The following is a 15,599-nucleotide window of genomic DNA, read 5'->3' as shown; positions in this document are numbered from 1 at the left end:
AAAAATAAGTCAGTATTTCCTTCAGGCAATTAAGTATTATTTAAATAATAATTAATTGAAAAATCAGTTATGATTCAAAGCAAATTTACATTAACAACAAACAAATCCTTTGGAAAATAAATTACTTAAATAAGTTGCTCGTTTGTCTGTTCTGTGTGTAAGGCAGAAGCCTATTTTGATAGAATGAATGAATGCATATGTGGAGTGCTCGTCTTGATTTTGTAAACAAAATTAAATTAAAAAGAAAAACAGACGGACAACAAGTAAATGCAGTTAAAGAATTATATTTCCAAACATGAGGGAAGACTCTACAATTTTGTTTTTGTTTGTTTTGCTGGGGAAACCAACTGAAATAAACCGGATAACATTCTATAGCATGGGTGTCAAACTTGCTACACCACACTGCTGTCACGTGATATTTTGCAACACTTTCCCCATTTGCGGAGCTGGTGTGGGTGTGGCTTGCGGGTTGTGTATCTGCCCTATGGGCCACTAGTTCTATAGCTAAAACAGTTGACTACTCTGATTTCCTATTTTCAAGCAGCACATGCAAAAATACAGACAAATATACTTTACTTATAAAGAATATATAGGCAGGTAGCCCTTGACAATTAGGACTAGATTTTCAGTTGCTAAACAAGGCTGTTGTTAAGTGAATTGCACCTGATTTCAAGAGATTTTTTTGCCATGATTGTTTAACAAATCACTGCAGTTTTTAACAAAATCTTTCAGTCATTAAGCCAGTCTGGCTTCTCCTATTGACTTTACTTATTGAAAGTTTGCTTACAAAGTTGCAAATGGTGATCAGATGACTCTGGGAGGTTGAAACCATCTTAAATACATGCTAGCAAAATGTAATAATTCACCACAAAGCCCTTCAGTGTACCCTTCAGCGAAAATGGAGCTCGGGAGGCTGTGACAGCATCCTGCAACCCTCTGCCAGTGAAAATGGAGCTCAGGAGGGCCACAGCGTGCAGGTTGCAGGAGGCTGTTTCAGCCTCCCAAGCTCAGTTTTCACTGGCAGAGCGCTCAGGCCACCACAGGTACCGACATGAGTGACATTGAGCTGGCTGTGCCCACCTGGCCACACCCATCTGAGCCTCCGTGGTCAAACACAACCCTGATGTGGCCCTCAATGAAATCAAGTTTGACACTCCTGCTCTATCTGCTATGGAATATGCCATTTCTCCCAATTATCAGTTTCAAAGAGTAATACTGTTCAGGTAATTTTTACTAAAATATTTTTGTTTTATGTTTTAAATTAAGTATCTCAACTGATAATGGAAATAAATTAATATTGCTGAGGCAAAAATATTAGCATGAAATTCAATGTGACAATAATGATTATTTTCTGTAACCATATTGTCCAGTAATAAATTGCTCCTTATTTTTGTATATAACAGAATATAATAAAAGTGAATGTGAATCAATATGTCAGAAATTCTTATCAAATTGAAAACTGTAGCTGGGAACTAAAGAAGGAACACAATAGATTATTCCATACATTCTGTATTTCTGAAGTCACCGCTTTTTTGTGCAGTAGGCATGTGCTTGAAAAGATGTCTCATAAAAGAAGAGAGAGAAAAAAAGAATACTCTGTAGGTAAAAGGTCTCCAGCAATTGTTAACAAGAATAAATAGATGAAACTCATAAAATTCGATAGAAAATATCAAACAGACATAGATAAAAAAAGAAATACACTCCCCATCTTTATATGATACTTCAAAGATACTTTTTCAGTAGATTTATATGTTTGAAGACTTTTTCCACCTTTTGCACTGATATGTTGGTCCTTTCATCTTTAAAATGTTCATTTTTTAATTATTTACTAGCATGGTGATAAATTGTGGTCAGTGAACAAAAATATTAGGAAGATTAGGTAGAAAAATATATTTTATAAATCGAAAAATTAGTTGATAGGATATTGGATAAAATATTTTAATCAAATATATTATTAATATTGGAATATTTATGTCTTTGTGTGATGCAGCTCTGTTTGGCAGAGAAAGGATCCAGTATATTTTAGAATATATTTGACTGTATTTTCCAGAACAATCCTTACTTATCTTAATAAATTCATCAATGGACACATTAAGTTTCATAGCTATCAAAATAATACTTTCAAGTCAGATGCTAGTCTTTTAGTATGCTTAATTGTCAAATAGGTTTCGTTATGTATATTTTCATTTGCATAAAATAATTTTCAATTATTTATCCAACATTCAAAAGTACTTCAGTTTTATTATGGCAGTAGGACTGTATTCAAGAATATTTATTGTAAATAATCAGCTATTTTGTTAATTTGCACTCTATTAAAAATACTTGAATTAAAAACTGGCAACATACTTTTAAAATATGATTCGAATGTGGTTGTAAGACAACTCTCTACTTCAATTCACATATATTTGTAGATATCAACCATTACTTCTTTTTTATGGAAATAAAATGTGGTCCCTATTAAGAAATTGATTCTGAAAATGTACATAGTTTCATTTATTTGGTTAAAATAACAATCATGATTGGTCCTGGATTTAATGAAACTTAACATAATAATAAGTATTATAAAACTTGATATATTTAAAAACAGCTACTGAAATCTAATGTTAGCTACTTGTTCTGTATCTGGGTATTTTAAACTCTTTTTGACAGTTAGTAAATAATAAAGTACATTATCATGAGTCTATCGGTATATTGTATAAAGCTCATAATTGGTAACATGTGAACAACAGTGTATTGGCATGTAATCCTTGATAGATAATCCTAGTTTAAATGGATATTGTGAACATATTTGGAGAAGAAATGGGCAGTGACTGCAAATGTAGCATACTGGCCAATTGTGCCAAAATCTTAACAGTGTACACTGTACAGGGAATGTTGCATTTTGAATGGTTATAACTATAGCTTGTAATTTAGCACATTTTTTTTGTTTTATTGAAACATATGAGTTGTTTGATTGGCTGATGCCTAGACAGATGGTAAAGATCAATATTCTGGATGATCTGTTCATGAACATTTCATATGGAAGATTTAGTACAACTTGTAATGCAACAATGTTCTATGACAAAGGGCAGGTATAAAAATAGAAAAATAGATACGTTGTGATTCTGAAACTAAAAGAGAAGGTAAGAAGATCTATATGTAAATGCCCTCACCTCATGGAATGGAATTGATGAATGCATGCGTAGAAATGAAGATGAAATAAATGATTATGAATAAAGGTGATAAAATATCCAAAAACATGAATGATGTAATCTAATTTGTTGAATGTGCACACAGAATGGAAATCCATAAATTGTTCAGTGTGTGTTATATTAAGCTGAATAGTAATCATGGAAAACTAGAGATGCTTTTGGAAAAAAATGTGCAACATTTTGAAGGAATGTGATTTTTGGGGAAATTATTAGTTGACATAAATGGATGCATGAAATGGAAGATAAACAAAAAGTGTTTGAACCATTTGGAGACTCAAGAATGAATGAAAATGATCTTTGTGACCTCTCCTAGTAAAGCATCTATGGTACTAATTTATGGCTGTGGTAGCTAAAGAAGGATAAAAGATACAGTTTCTTAGCAAACAGAAGTTTTTTCGTACAGAATTTCTGGTTTTTACGTAAAAAGAGCAAGGTCTTTCCCCCAATTTGAGTTAAACACCTTTGAAGTTCTTTAGTATTTTCTTCCCTTATTTTCTGTGGCCCTCAACACCCCTGTTCTATACATTCCTGAGAGACGGCTGTCCAGTCTCTAATAGTAGAAGAGTTGAAACAAGCTCCTGTTGGATTAGATGGACCAGGGTTCTGATCCAGCAGAACACTGCTAATATTCTTGTTCTTTGGTGCTTTGCTTTCTCATCTGTTTATTTAAATATTTTATGTAGTAAATAAGCTAAGTTAAAAACTATTTACAATTCATCTTATATCCCTTGATCTTAGAGCAAGCTATAATAACAAACCATTAACATAGATTTAAAATACTAACAAGAAATATACAGTATAAATCACAATTAACACTGCAATTAATAACATTTGAAAACTTGGGGTTTTAATCTGGCTCTGAAATGATGTTACAGTATCTAATTAGGCTTGTAAGGAAAAATATCATTTCATCAGTGGGCACTAGACCTATTTTTTAATTGAGATTAACTTATAAGAACAGAATTTTGCAAGTCTGAATATCTTATAGTTCTTTTTCTTCCATGTATTTCAGTGAATCTGCCTAAACCGCTTCTGAATTTTTTTTCTTAACCGCCCATCTCCCTCACAATTATCTCATTGTCCTTAAAAAAACGTTTTCATGACTTTGGCTAAGTATTGGTATTGCATATCTCCATCAATTTTAGCTTCTTTACTTTCTATAATGGCCAAAGGATTGAAAGATGGTCAGGCAGAGAGCACAGTGATAACAAAATGCCAGCTTTTAAGGAAGAGACAGGTTGGAAAGAGCTTGGGCCATATTCAGCACATGACCAATAGGAGTACAGAGTCTGGCAGGCGTTGTTTCTCAGAACTGTTAAAACTGTGCTATCAAATTCACTACTTCAAATAGCTTCTGGGAAAATAACTGTGTGCATTGTCAGTCATTTTAGCTGTCTTTATTGCCCAGCTGCTGTTGCCCAGTATTGAGGAGGTATTTCCGAGACGCATATAGGGGGATGAAAAACATTTGCATCCGGTTGGATGCTGTTTCTTGGGGGCAGCCTTGCTAACTGATGTGCCATCAAATGCTGGTTAATTTCCCCAGGAAGAAAACTTTGGCAACACAACCTCTTCCATCAGTTTGTTTCCAGATCAGGGGGGAGTTCTGATATCATCATCATCAGCTAATTTGGAGTGACATCTTAAGTTTTTTACAGGTCAGTCTATAAAGCTCTATACAATGGCAAATGTGTAATTGCTCTTGTAGATACTGATATCCATCTCTCTCTCATACACACATCTGATCTGGTTATCAAATCAGATTTTTGATGATAAATTTAGCCAGCTACATCAACGAACTCTTATTAAACAAGATGTCTGGTGGTATGTGAGAGTTTTGTTTGTTTTTAATCTTACATACATTATAATTTGTATATTTGTTATTAGCTACATAGGTTTATTTTATATAATATGAGCAGTCCTTGATTTTTCCCTAATAAATAAAAGAGTAAGCTTAGCAAGATTGGGGAATCCAGGAAATGAAAACGAAAAATCAAATCAGTTGGAGAATCAGACGTCATTTCCATCCTTTGGAGAACGATTTGCAATATCTTCCTCAAGGATTCAGGAGAAGTGCTAATTAGATATATAAAACTTTTGCAAATTACAAAGGGTCTTGTAAAAAGCTGAAAATAATCTTGGACCAATGTTATATATGATTGTTAAAGTTTATGAAGCATAAAACATACTTATTTCTGATTTTTAACTGCTTTAAAAATCTTTATAAAGTACTTATATCTTCATTTTATAGCATCCTGTCCTTACTAGAAACCTGGTGAAAGGCATGTCTGTTTTCATTCTTCCTCTCTTTTGTTCTATTATAGGAAAGATAAAGTAACACTATAACATGCCGCTCAAGTCTTCCTCATGGCCACCTTAATGTACATTCCTCTAGTTCTTGACTCACAGTAAACTATGCTGGTGTAATTTGCATTACCCCAGTGGCTGAATTATAATTTGTCTTCTCAACTGTTCTTAGAAATTTATTATTGCAGGGCAATTTAAGGGAATCAATCACTGTACTGTATTATTCTAGATTTGCGTTCTCTCCCATTTTGTGATACCAACTGGTATGAAAAACTCTCCCTTTTAGCTGGTATGGATGGTGATGCTATCGGTATTCCACTATGGCACATCCTCCTATCCTGCCTTCTGCCAGGTCCTTTTGGTGCCTTCCTTTCTTGTCTCTGCCTTCCTCTCATCCTCGCTGTCACCAGTGTCCCAGAGCAACATATTCTACCAACCTGCCTGCCCCAACTTTTTTCAGTATCTTCCATATCACACAACCACATCTACCACCATTGATACTTGCAAACTCGGTCTCCAAGAAAATTCTCAATCTTGCTTTTTCCTGCTCTTATTCCTTGTGCCATATTTGGAACAAAGCAAAACAAAATAGTCCTGTTCCATTCCATTAATTACTTTCCTGTTGAATCTTTGCTGAGCACATCTTGTTGTTTGAATTAGGTTATTTAAGAAAGATGACTTATTTGAATCACAAATAAGGAATTACAGTGTTTCGACATCTGCATTGCTCTCTAAAACTTTAATCTGCTGCATGTGAAGAGAAAGAACAGATCTAATCTTTCTATGATTTTCTCAGAGCTAACGCTTATTTGATAAGATTGTGATATCTGTTAGCTCTGTTAAAGAGTAATATCTTTATTGCACTTTTTCTTTCTTTTTAAAAAAATCTAATAGTGTTTGTGGCTCTTTGTCCTCTAATATGAAAATCGTTTGTGCCATGCAATGCTTGTTAGAACATTGGAAATGAGTAGCTTGATATTCAAATTGGAAGCCTTCTTGCTGCTAGCTAAATCAGTGCACTGCACTTGATGGTTAATCTAGACGGAAGCAGCTGACATTTTTTCATGACAGCTAGAAGTGGAAGGACCCAAATTTACAGAGCTTCCTCCCCCAAGAGTTTGTTAGACCATTCCTTTATAATGGCTCATCTGGGCTCTCTGTCATCACCAGGATGCTGCCACTGAATGTTTGTCATGGTTACAGTAGAATGTGTTAACTTAACAGCCATGAAAGCCCAACGGGAAAGGCTGCAAATTCCAGGGCTGACCTTGGAGTAAGTATTGTCTGCCTTTTAATATTTTAATGCTTTCTGCATGGCACTAGCTTATTTTACATGTGTTTATGCTGACAGGCTAAAAGCACTGCAGCTTTAGGTTGCAGGAACATTTTCAAAATGTACTGCAGTTGCTTTAGCTTCAAATGTGTGTCTCTAAAGCAGTGATATTGCAGGATATTTTAAACGATACTGCATATTTACATTTGTTGTATCTGAATGCATGAATCTGGGCATCATAAATGTATTAAGAGAGACCATCCTTCTGTAGGCCATGGTGATCCTTTTCTGTCCATCATCCCCCCCCACTCCTCCCCCGTTACTATTTGTTTATCCAAATGCTGCGTTTTTTGAAAGGCCTTTTTTTCCTGGTGAATGCTAGAGAGCTCTGTAAGAAATTAGAGCAGAAGAAGAATGCTATTTGTGAAAAATTGTTAAATATGATCTGTTTATTTTACTGAGCAGCAGAATATTCTTGAACTATATTGTATCATGACATTTTTGTTTAGTATTAGAGACTCTAAGCTAAATATATTTGGCTGAGTAAAGGCTTTGCTTACTATCTTCTAAAAACGATAGATTCATTTATGTGATTCTAGTTTCCATTTATAAAACAATTACATAAATATATGCATATTGCATTATAGAACATGATGGCCAATCTCTGTCAAAAGTATAAGCATATTTCATCTAATTAAATACATTTAATTTTGAGTTTCAAAATTTACTGCATGGGTATATAACTATATGCATGTGTGCATATGTACACAAAATATTGTCTTAAGATTTCATGTTGGTAATGATTGAATACAATACATTTTAAATATCTGTTGTGTTATTGTGCAAAAAGAATAAATTATTTGTAGCTTAAGTTATTTAAACATAGGCTATTGAATGAATTTGGGGAATATAGAGACAATTTCATATATTCCTGCTGTTATATGCAGCATCGATTTCTTTGAATTATAACTAACAAAAAGTAACATTGCTTTAAAGAGGATATTCTGCTGGCTTTTATATTTCAGATAACTGTATTACAAAGCATTGATTTTAAATGTATTTATTTATAATGGCTGTAATTTTATATCAGTTTATTGAAGAGTAAGTCTTCAATACTTCTGTGTATGGATTAATAAGATTGTATTAATTGTAAATAATATTTGGAAAGAATTTCTTACAGCATTGTTTATAGGTTATATACAAATTATAAGGTTATAATTTTAGACACTCGGTGCTTGGGGCAAACTTTAAATTTCTTGGGAAGTGTTGGTTCCCAACTACATGTTTTGTTCCAATACTTATAAGTAAACCAGGTTATTAATAGACATTTTTAAGCATCTAATCTCAAATGTTAATATGAACATTTACGTGGTAAACTTTAGAATTGTAAACAAAAAATGGATCTCAATCCCCTTGTATAATTTTCATAAGAATTGATGTTCTCCTTGCAAACTTCCATTTCCTGTTACTTTAATTCTACTTCTGATAATCAATATTATTTATTATTTTGATTTTAATGTTAATTTTTTTCTATAGGTAATTATGTTGGTGTAATTTCTGAGCCATTTTTATCATTGCTAAAAACTAATCTTGGAGAAATGCTAAAACATTAAGAAAATTGTCATTATGAAACATTTTTGTCAAATACAGAATTTAAATGAAATAATTAAAGTTTATAATTTAACAATCAGAAATGCTTATGTTCACCTTAGTGATTCATACCCAAGCAGTAAATAATTATAGCTATTAACTATATGAGATACTTTCAAAAGCAGATAAAATATTTTCAATAATGTATTAAAATTAAGTGTGCTTGAGTATGATACGGTAGTTGTTGGAATGAATTTTTCACAAATGGCATTCTCAAAAGCTAAAAAGAGCGTCTTTAAAGTTCACTTCTTGTTTTTAAATGTTTATTTGCAATGTTTTTGTTATTTCTATTTCTTATTCAATAGATGTAATTATAAATAATTCACAGTTTGTACAGTGCAGCATGCTACTTAGGTTGATTAAAGCTGAGGCATGATATTTCTAACAGAAAACTTCTCTTAAGGTTCTCTTAGATATGGAAATTCAGAATCAGTAGTTCTTGACTGAAAATTAGTATATTTTAAATACTTAAAAAAAATAATTTGCATTTTTATAATAAAAAACATTTGCATGCTTGACACAGTTTTCTCCTCAGTGCAAAAAAATGGTGTTTATCAGAGAAATCCTTTGGCAATTGTTGATTGCCCAAAACCCCATACTCCTTTAGCATGCTTCCTTATAATAATTATTATTATTATTCAGAGGAGTCACTAGAACTAGTCCTCTGAATTCAGTCAAACTAGAGCTTTTAATGGATTTCTATCATTAGAGATGACATTATTTTAACTTTCAGTCTCACCCCAAGAAGTCTGAGCCCAACCCCAACCAGCCCCTGCAGTCCATGCAGTCCTCTGTTCGCTTTTCATTTTTGGAGGTAAGCAACTATACTTCCATTGTTGTAGTTCTCTTCTTTCCACATTGTAGAAAACGAGAAAGTGAATAATTGAAATATTTATATGTGCATGTATGCTCTAATGTAAACCATTCTACATGAATGTCTAAAGTACAAGGCAGAACCAGAAATGTTAGCAATGTGCTTGGATTAGGAAAATGAAATAAATACAGACTGCCTTCTTGAGAACTAATAATAATCCAGTTTACCTATCACAGTAAAAGAAACTTAGTATACTTAATGCTCATTACAATAATCTCTATGCCAAAGGTTCATTCTGGAGCCAGTATATTCAGAATACCATGAAGCACTTCTTGGTCCAAAGAATTTGTTTCCAGAAAATGCTTTGTGTTAAATTTTATCATTCAGCCAACTTCCAATAGCTCTCAGTGCAAACATTTAATAATTCAAATTTTGTTCAGAATACTAAAATAGTCTGACAGGTACATTTATTTATAATAGCCTGAGATATTGTTATAAGATACAATGCTAGTAACAATAGCAGAATTACTTTTCTGAAATCACTTTTGAAGTTGTGCATGCATAATGCAGGATGTCATTAGCTATCTTAGATCAAATAATCAACTCACATATTATAAAAAATTTGGAAAAAAGAGCATTTTGATGCAGTTTGCAAAACATGTTGTGATTAGGCACATGCCCTTTTCTGCTTAGATTGAATTCTAAATTACTGAAATGGATTTCTATCATTTCGCCTAACCAATATTCCATGGGCTTACTATAGATCCAGCCGCTTCTAAAAATGATGAAAGGAGTTGATGCATCATTGTGAAACTAATTAGGAATGACTGTATGAATGAGTTCATGGGAAAGCACATAAGATGTTATATAAATAATAGAGACATTTATATTCTTTTTAAGAAGAAAACAATGAAAAATTAAGTTAACCACTCAAATTACTCATGTAATTAGCTGTGTGAAAGACATGATGCATTCATTTTGGAAACAATATGTAATACTTTTGTTCAATCTGAAGCTTGATTCTGGGGGTTAACAGATAACAGATAATCAGAGTTAGAAGGGACCTTATAGGTCATCTAGTCCAACCCCTCGCCCAAGCGGAGACCCTACACCATTTCTGACAAATGGCAGTCCAATAAGCAAAGGACCCAGATTAGCCCATCATGTACTGAATTAAAACTTTCCATGCAACACTAAACCCAAATGTGTTTGTTTTGGTAGCGCTCAGAGAGGTGGAAAATGCCCTTGAAAGCTATAGAATGGAGAAGGGAAGCTTTTACTTTAGAGGTACACATAATTTTTTTACAAAATAGATCAGACAGTCTCTGTATTTCCCAAACCGTAATCCTCTAGTTCAGGGCTGTCAAATTCGTGGCCCTGGCCCACATGTGTCACATGCTGGTCACGCCCCATGCCCATTTTTGCAAAGGGGAAAAAGCCATGATATGGCACATGCCACCACTGTGATGACACGGGTTTGACACCCCTGCTCTAGATAGCACTAGATTGTTGCGAAGAGTTGGAACCGTTGGTGAAGGTCCACTGTGGGAAAGGGAATTACAATTGTCATATAGAATTTCATATGTGCTGTACAAATCTGCTATTTACTTACAGTTTAGCATTCAGAGGCTTGGATTATAGTTTTAAAAAAGGATTCTGTTTAAAATATTTACTGATACAAAAACTAGTCACCAATTCCAGGAGATCTAGGTGACCATCAGTCTAACAAGTATGTAGAGTAGTGACTTAAATGAAATTAGTTTTATAATTTATATCTATGAATCTGAAGAAAACATTCAGCAGTATAATAGAAGAAAGGAAAGGAAAATGTAAGAAAATTAACTAAGGATATTGTATTTTTCCCACCTCTGTTTTTGGCAAGCAGCTGTTAACAATATTAGTTTGGAGCAAAACGTTTAGTCATATGTAAGATTATCTCATATAGCAGATACTGTATTATCATGGTCCAGTTAATTTTTGTATTCCCCTTTTTTGCCTTATGATGGGTAGCGTTTTTGAATACTGTGCAGAATCTACAACTGATGCCGAATGCAACTGCCTGATCTCTATTTCTTCAGTTTTAATTTAAAAGGACAGCTGCCTCTTTGATTAAACGCCCACCATGAAAAGTGTTTTTGCTCTGAAAAGAGGAATTCTCCTTCCCAAAAAAGTAAAGGAAACACTTAAAAGCTATTAAATACAATCTTCAGTGTCCAGAATGTGAGATAAGTGCAAATGCACTTTTTGATAGGCTTCAAGATGCTGTGTCTTCTCTGGCCAGACCTCTTTTTTTTCTTCTGGCATCACTCTGTATAGCACTATGAAACCTAAGCAGTGTGTCAAAGTATGTTCTCAAAGACTAGAGTGCTTTTAGATGATTTCTGGCCCTTTAAATTATAGTAGAAATAAGTTGGCAATCTGTGTTTTTGATGCAGAGTATGTTTTCATAAGTTACAGTCCACCAGTCCATCAGCTGTAGATTCTGCACTGCATTCAAAAGTGCTTCCGCGTAAAAACACATTGTATGAATAAGCAGAACATTCACCTTTCACATATGATTGAAATTGTTGACATAACAAAAGGTACTTTGGGCAATATTGATACTCCTTAAGCAGTATTAGCAGCCCCTCCTGACCTTCACTTCTAAAGGCAGTATTTATTTACTGCTGCTGGATACAGGACTTAGAAATGACACAAAGCTAGGATTAGAAAGCTTACCAATTTTGTTAGCTTTTTGTATATTGTGATTTTAAAACCTCACTTGAAAGGGAGTCATATTTGTGAATGCAAATTTGCAAATGGAAGATAAGCTGGGGTGGGTTTTTGTTTTTTGGAAATTACATTAAATACCAGATCAGTGAATATGAAAGAAGCCTGTGGAACTTACTACATTATGCTGAACAAAGAAACCACCAAACACATATGGCTCTCCGCACAAGCATCAGGGTTAAATGAAGAAATAAGGAGATATGTTGATAATTGTGGGAGGGTATTGTCCTTGGATGCCAGGAGTTGTCATAGTGGTTGCTTGTTTTTTTTGTTTTACTTTTTTGTCTTATTAACTCTCAGGGTTGCGGTTTATAATAATATGGATGGCTGTAAATTACTATTAAATATAGTGCCCTGACATGTACTTTCTAAAATATTTCAATTTTGCAAATCCCGATAGATATCACAATTTTTGAGACACTTATAGGCCACCTGTTCTCTAGATCTATTTTGGTTTTCTAAAGGCTGTGAGAATGCAACCTGTGTAGGATGAGCAACTGAAGTAAAGATGGTTGACCTTTATGTTTCCCAATGTTTCTAGCTTTGCGGACTGATGTGGGATGGGGTTCTGCATGAGCAGCCAGCAAGTGTGCGCGCACACAGCTCCATTTGCATGACTGGTGTGTGTGTGTGTGCATCTGCCGCTCCCAGAAATGGAGCGTGGTGCACGCGGTCGCCTGCTTGCACAAGTGAGGATGTTCATGCACTCTCATCTTCTGTTTCCGCAGCCTGGTTGCAACTTCCTCATGGTCCACTAATGAACTGTGGCCTACAAGTTAGGGACCCCTGCTTTACAGAATTAAATGAAGTTATTCCTATAATATGGTTATTCATATAATAACATGTATGTATATATTTTTGAATGACTTTATTGTTTAATTGTTTTGTAGTTCTAGAACAGCTTAGAATCTGTTGGCTGAGATGGATGACTAGAAATTTAGTAAATAAATAAAAAATAAAACATACAAAGCATTTTTTCTTGTTCTTAAGTAAGTTTTATTGCTACTGTTGAATATCTTACATAATGTTAGCTACGTTTTAAAAACATTCTGTCATAGATTTTTTTTCACATTAACTCATTTTGGTTTTTTCCTTAATGTTAAGTTTGCACAAATAATAACTTGGAAACTCACAGTTTATCTAATTTTGTATTTTTTAATATTATGTTCTTTATTAATGCACATATACATGCAGATCCTGCTCACTTTTGAGCCAAAACAAATTAGTTTGCTTTCCAATCTAGATGGCAGCCTGAATATACTACTGTTCTGTTCTGTGGAACATTACAAAGAGGGCGTGTAGGCTGAAATACCTGATCACATTTAGGCTTCTGGCTGTAGTTCTGTTTTCATTGGATACATCTGTGTCTGTCTCTTTTGACTATAGCAAATACAGGGGTTTTTCTTTTCACTGTAGCAAATATGGATTATTATATGTCTAAATTCTGTAAAGCACTTGACACAGAAATGTGTGGTGAGTATATGTATACCCACTCTTGCTCACATGAACAGAGTTGTGATCACAAATTGTTCCTAGATCCTATAATTTGTTTTTTTCCCCAAATCAAAATAAATGAAGTTTATAGTATATTGTTTTAGAAGAATGCTTGTTAAAGGTTATATAAAGACAGAGTGCAGAATTACTACTATAAACAAATCTTGATTCTTAAAATAAGATATCATGCTTAATTTCAATTATAGAATTTAAATACTTTGACCAAATAATCAGGATGATTGCAAGAATTTTTTAATGCATAGTTAGCATAGATTAGCATAATTTTAAAATTGAAGCAACCATCAATAACCTTCACTGGGCTGTTAATGCTACTCGCAGCCAAAAATGCAAAGAATCTACAAGCTCTGGTAATACCAGTATATATCAAGAAGCACACTGAAAAAATAGAGCTAAAATTAAATAAAAAGAAGATCAAACTAATAACTAATACAGTAACCAACACTGGAATTGACATAAAAGATATTAAGGTGGTGGATAGTCTTTTAGCTTCAACTATCAATAATAGAAAAACAAGCATTTTGGTCAGCAATTAAGGAATCAGACTAAAACCAGGAGACTGTGAGTTCTAGCTCTGGCTTAGGCATGAAAGCCAGCTGAGTGACCCTGGTCTGGTCACTGTCTCTTAGCCCAACTTCCTCTCTAAAATTGTTGTGGGGAAAAGAGGAGGACAGAGGAAGATTATAAAAGCATTAGTTTGCAAAGCTTATTTCTAGTTTCTAGGAGTTTCATATATAAATAATTCCTATGCAAAATTTTAAAAATATCTTTATTTCATCATAAGTTTTGTGATGCCAGAGTGACCTGGAATTCTATTTCTTTCTTTCTTTCTTTTTAAATCACGGAATACTTTTAATAACTAAGAATAGCTATGCTTTAATGTATTTTTATAACAACAGTAAGTTTAGTTTATAAACTAAAGCCATAGAAGTATTTTGCACCCAGTTTATTATTTGGTGCACAACAGCTTTTTTTTCTCTTACTAAACACACTCAAGTTTGTTTGCAGTTAAATGATGAGGAACAAGATCAGTCTTTGTCCAGTATATTACTAGTCTTCCAGTAATATATATGATGTACTTAACCAATTGGGTGAGCAGGAAAAGTGTAAACTACTCAAAAAATTACTTATTTTGATAATACTGTTAAAAAAAATTAACAATGAAAAGAGTAGGAGAGAAATTTGCAAAAGTATTAATGGACTCATAGAGCTATTGTTATGTCAGTGGATTTATATTCTGTTCAGGATATAATTTTTAATACTTATTCCTTATCTTGCTTCAAAAAATAATATAAGTATAATCTAAGTATAATACTGATAAATGAAAGTTGAATACTTTATTTTAGAAACCAGGGGCAAATGAGTAAGGTCAGTGTTTTGTTCTGTTTTCTGCAAATGTAAATGTGAGCTGGTTGCCAAATGTCCAAAATACGATCAAGGGATCACTGTGGAGTGACAGCAGTTATAAATTTGAGGACAGTCATAAATAACTTTTTTGAAGTTGGTTGTAACTTTGAATGGTCATTAAAACAACTAGTCCTTAAGTGAAGACTACTTGTCTTGGTAGAAAAATAAATAATTTGGCAATGGGAAAAAGAAAAGTAAATGTAGGATATATTAGCTGAATTGAAAAAAAAAACACATCAGAAAAATGTAAGGTGATACTTCGTATACTTACGTGCACGTGCTGCAATGTAGCTACAAGTATCTAGTTATGATATAATAATAGCAGATAAATAATAAATAATAGAGGCTCAAGAGCAAAACACTCCTGCTGTTGTCTTATCAGTATAAGCACACGTGTAGATGTTGGTGTTTGAACAAGCAGGAGTGTTTGAATGAATGAATTATCTTTATTACCGTATAGGTCACAGGCTCCAGACAACACAAACATAAAAACTCAATATAATGGTATGCCATAAAAAGGCCTGTGATCATGCCCAGTCTATTTGATATCAACAAACCTTGATTTCTCCAGGCTACTGTTGCAAACTTAGCAATGGCAAGAGTTATTTTAAGAAATAACTTATTTGCCAATGTTTATATATATATATATATATATATATATATATATATATATATA

At 33.4% G+C, this 15,599-nt stretch overlaps 1 protein-coding gene across 8 annotated transcripts in view; it reads left to right on the top strand.

The window, feature by feature from the left end:
* The window catches only part of MAST4 (microtubule associated serine/threonine kinase family member 4), a 210,049-nt gene that overhangs the window by 107,076 nt on the left and 87,374 nt on the right, over window positions 1-15,599 (top strand). Inside the window, exons 1-2 of one of the 8 annotated variants that reach the window (XM_087927217.1) lie at window positions 6,640-6,771; window positions 9,155-9,235. The exons of the other annotated variants lie outside the window; for them this stretch is intronic. Of the exons in view, the coding sequence (XP_087783343.1) occupies window positions 6,683-6,771; window positions 9,155-9,235 (170 nt within the window). The 5' untranslated portion in view covers window positions 6,640-6,682. Of the gene's footprint in view, window positions 1-6,639; window positions 6,772-9,154; window positions 9,236-15,599 lie in introns of those variants that run through there. 8 annotated transcript variants of the gene reach the window in all.

Source organism: Pseudonaja textilis, chromosome 2, assembly GCF_049901715.1.
Source record: "Pseudonaja textilis isolate UNSWEBS1 chromosome 2, rPseTex1.2, whole genome shotgun sequence".
NCBI classification, from domain to species: domain Eukaryota; kingdom Metazoa; phylum Chordata; class Lepidosauria; order Squamata; family Elapidae; genus Pseudonaja; species Pseudonaja textilis.
The sequence above is the reverse complement of the archived record's forward strand: the minus strand, read 5'-3'. Positions and strand labels throughout refer to the sequence as shown.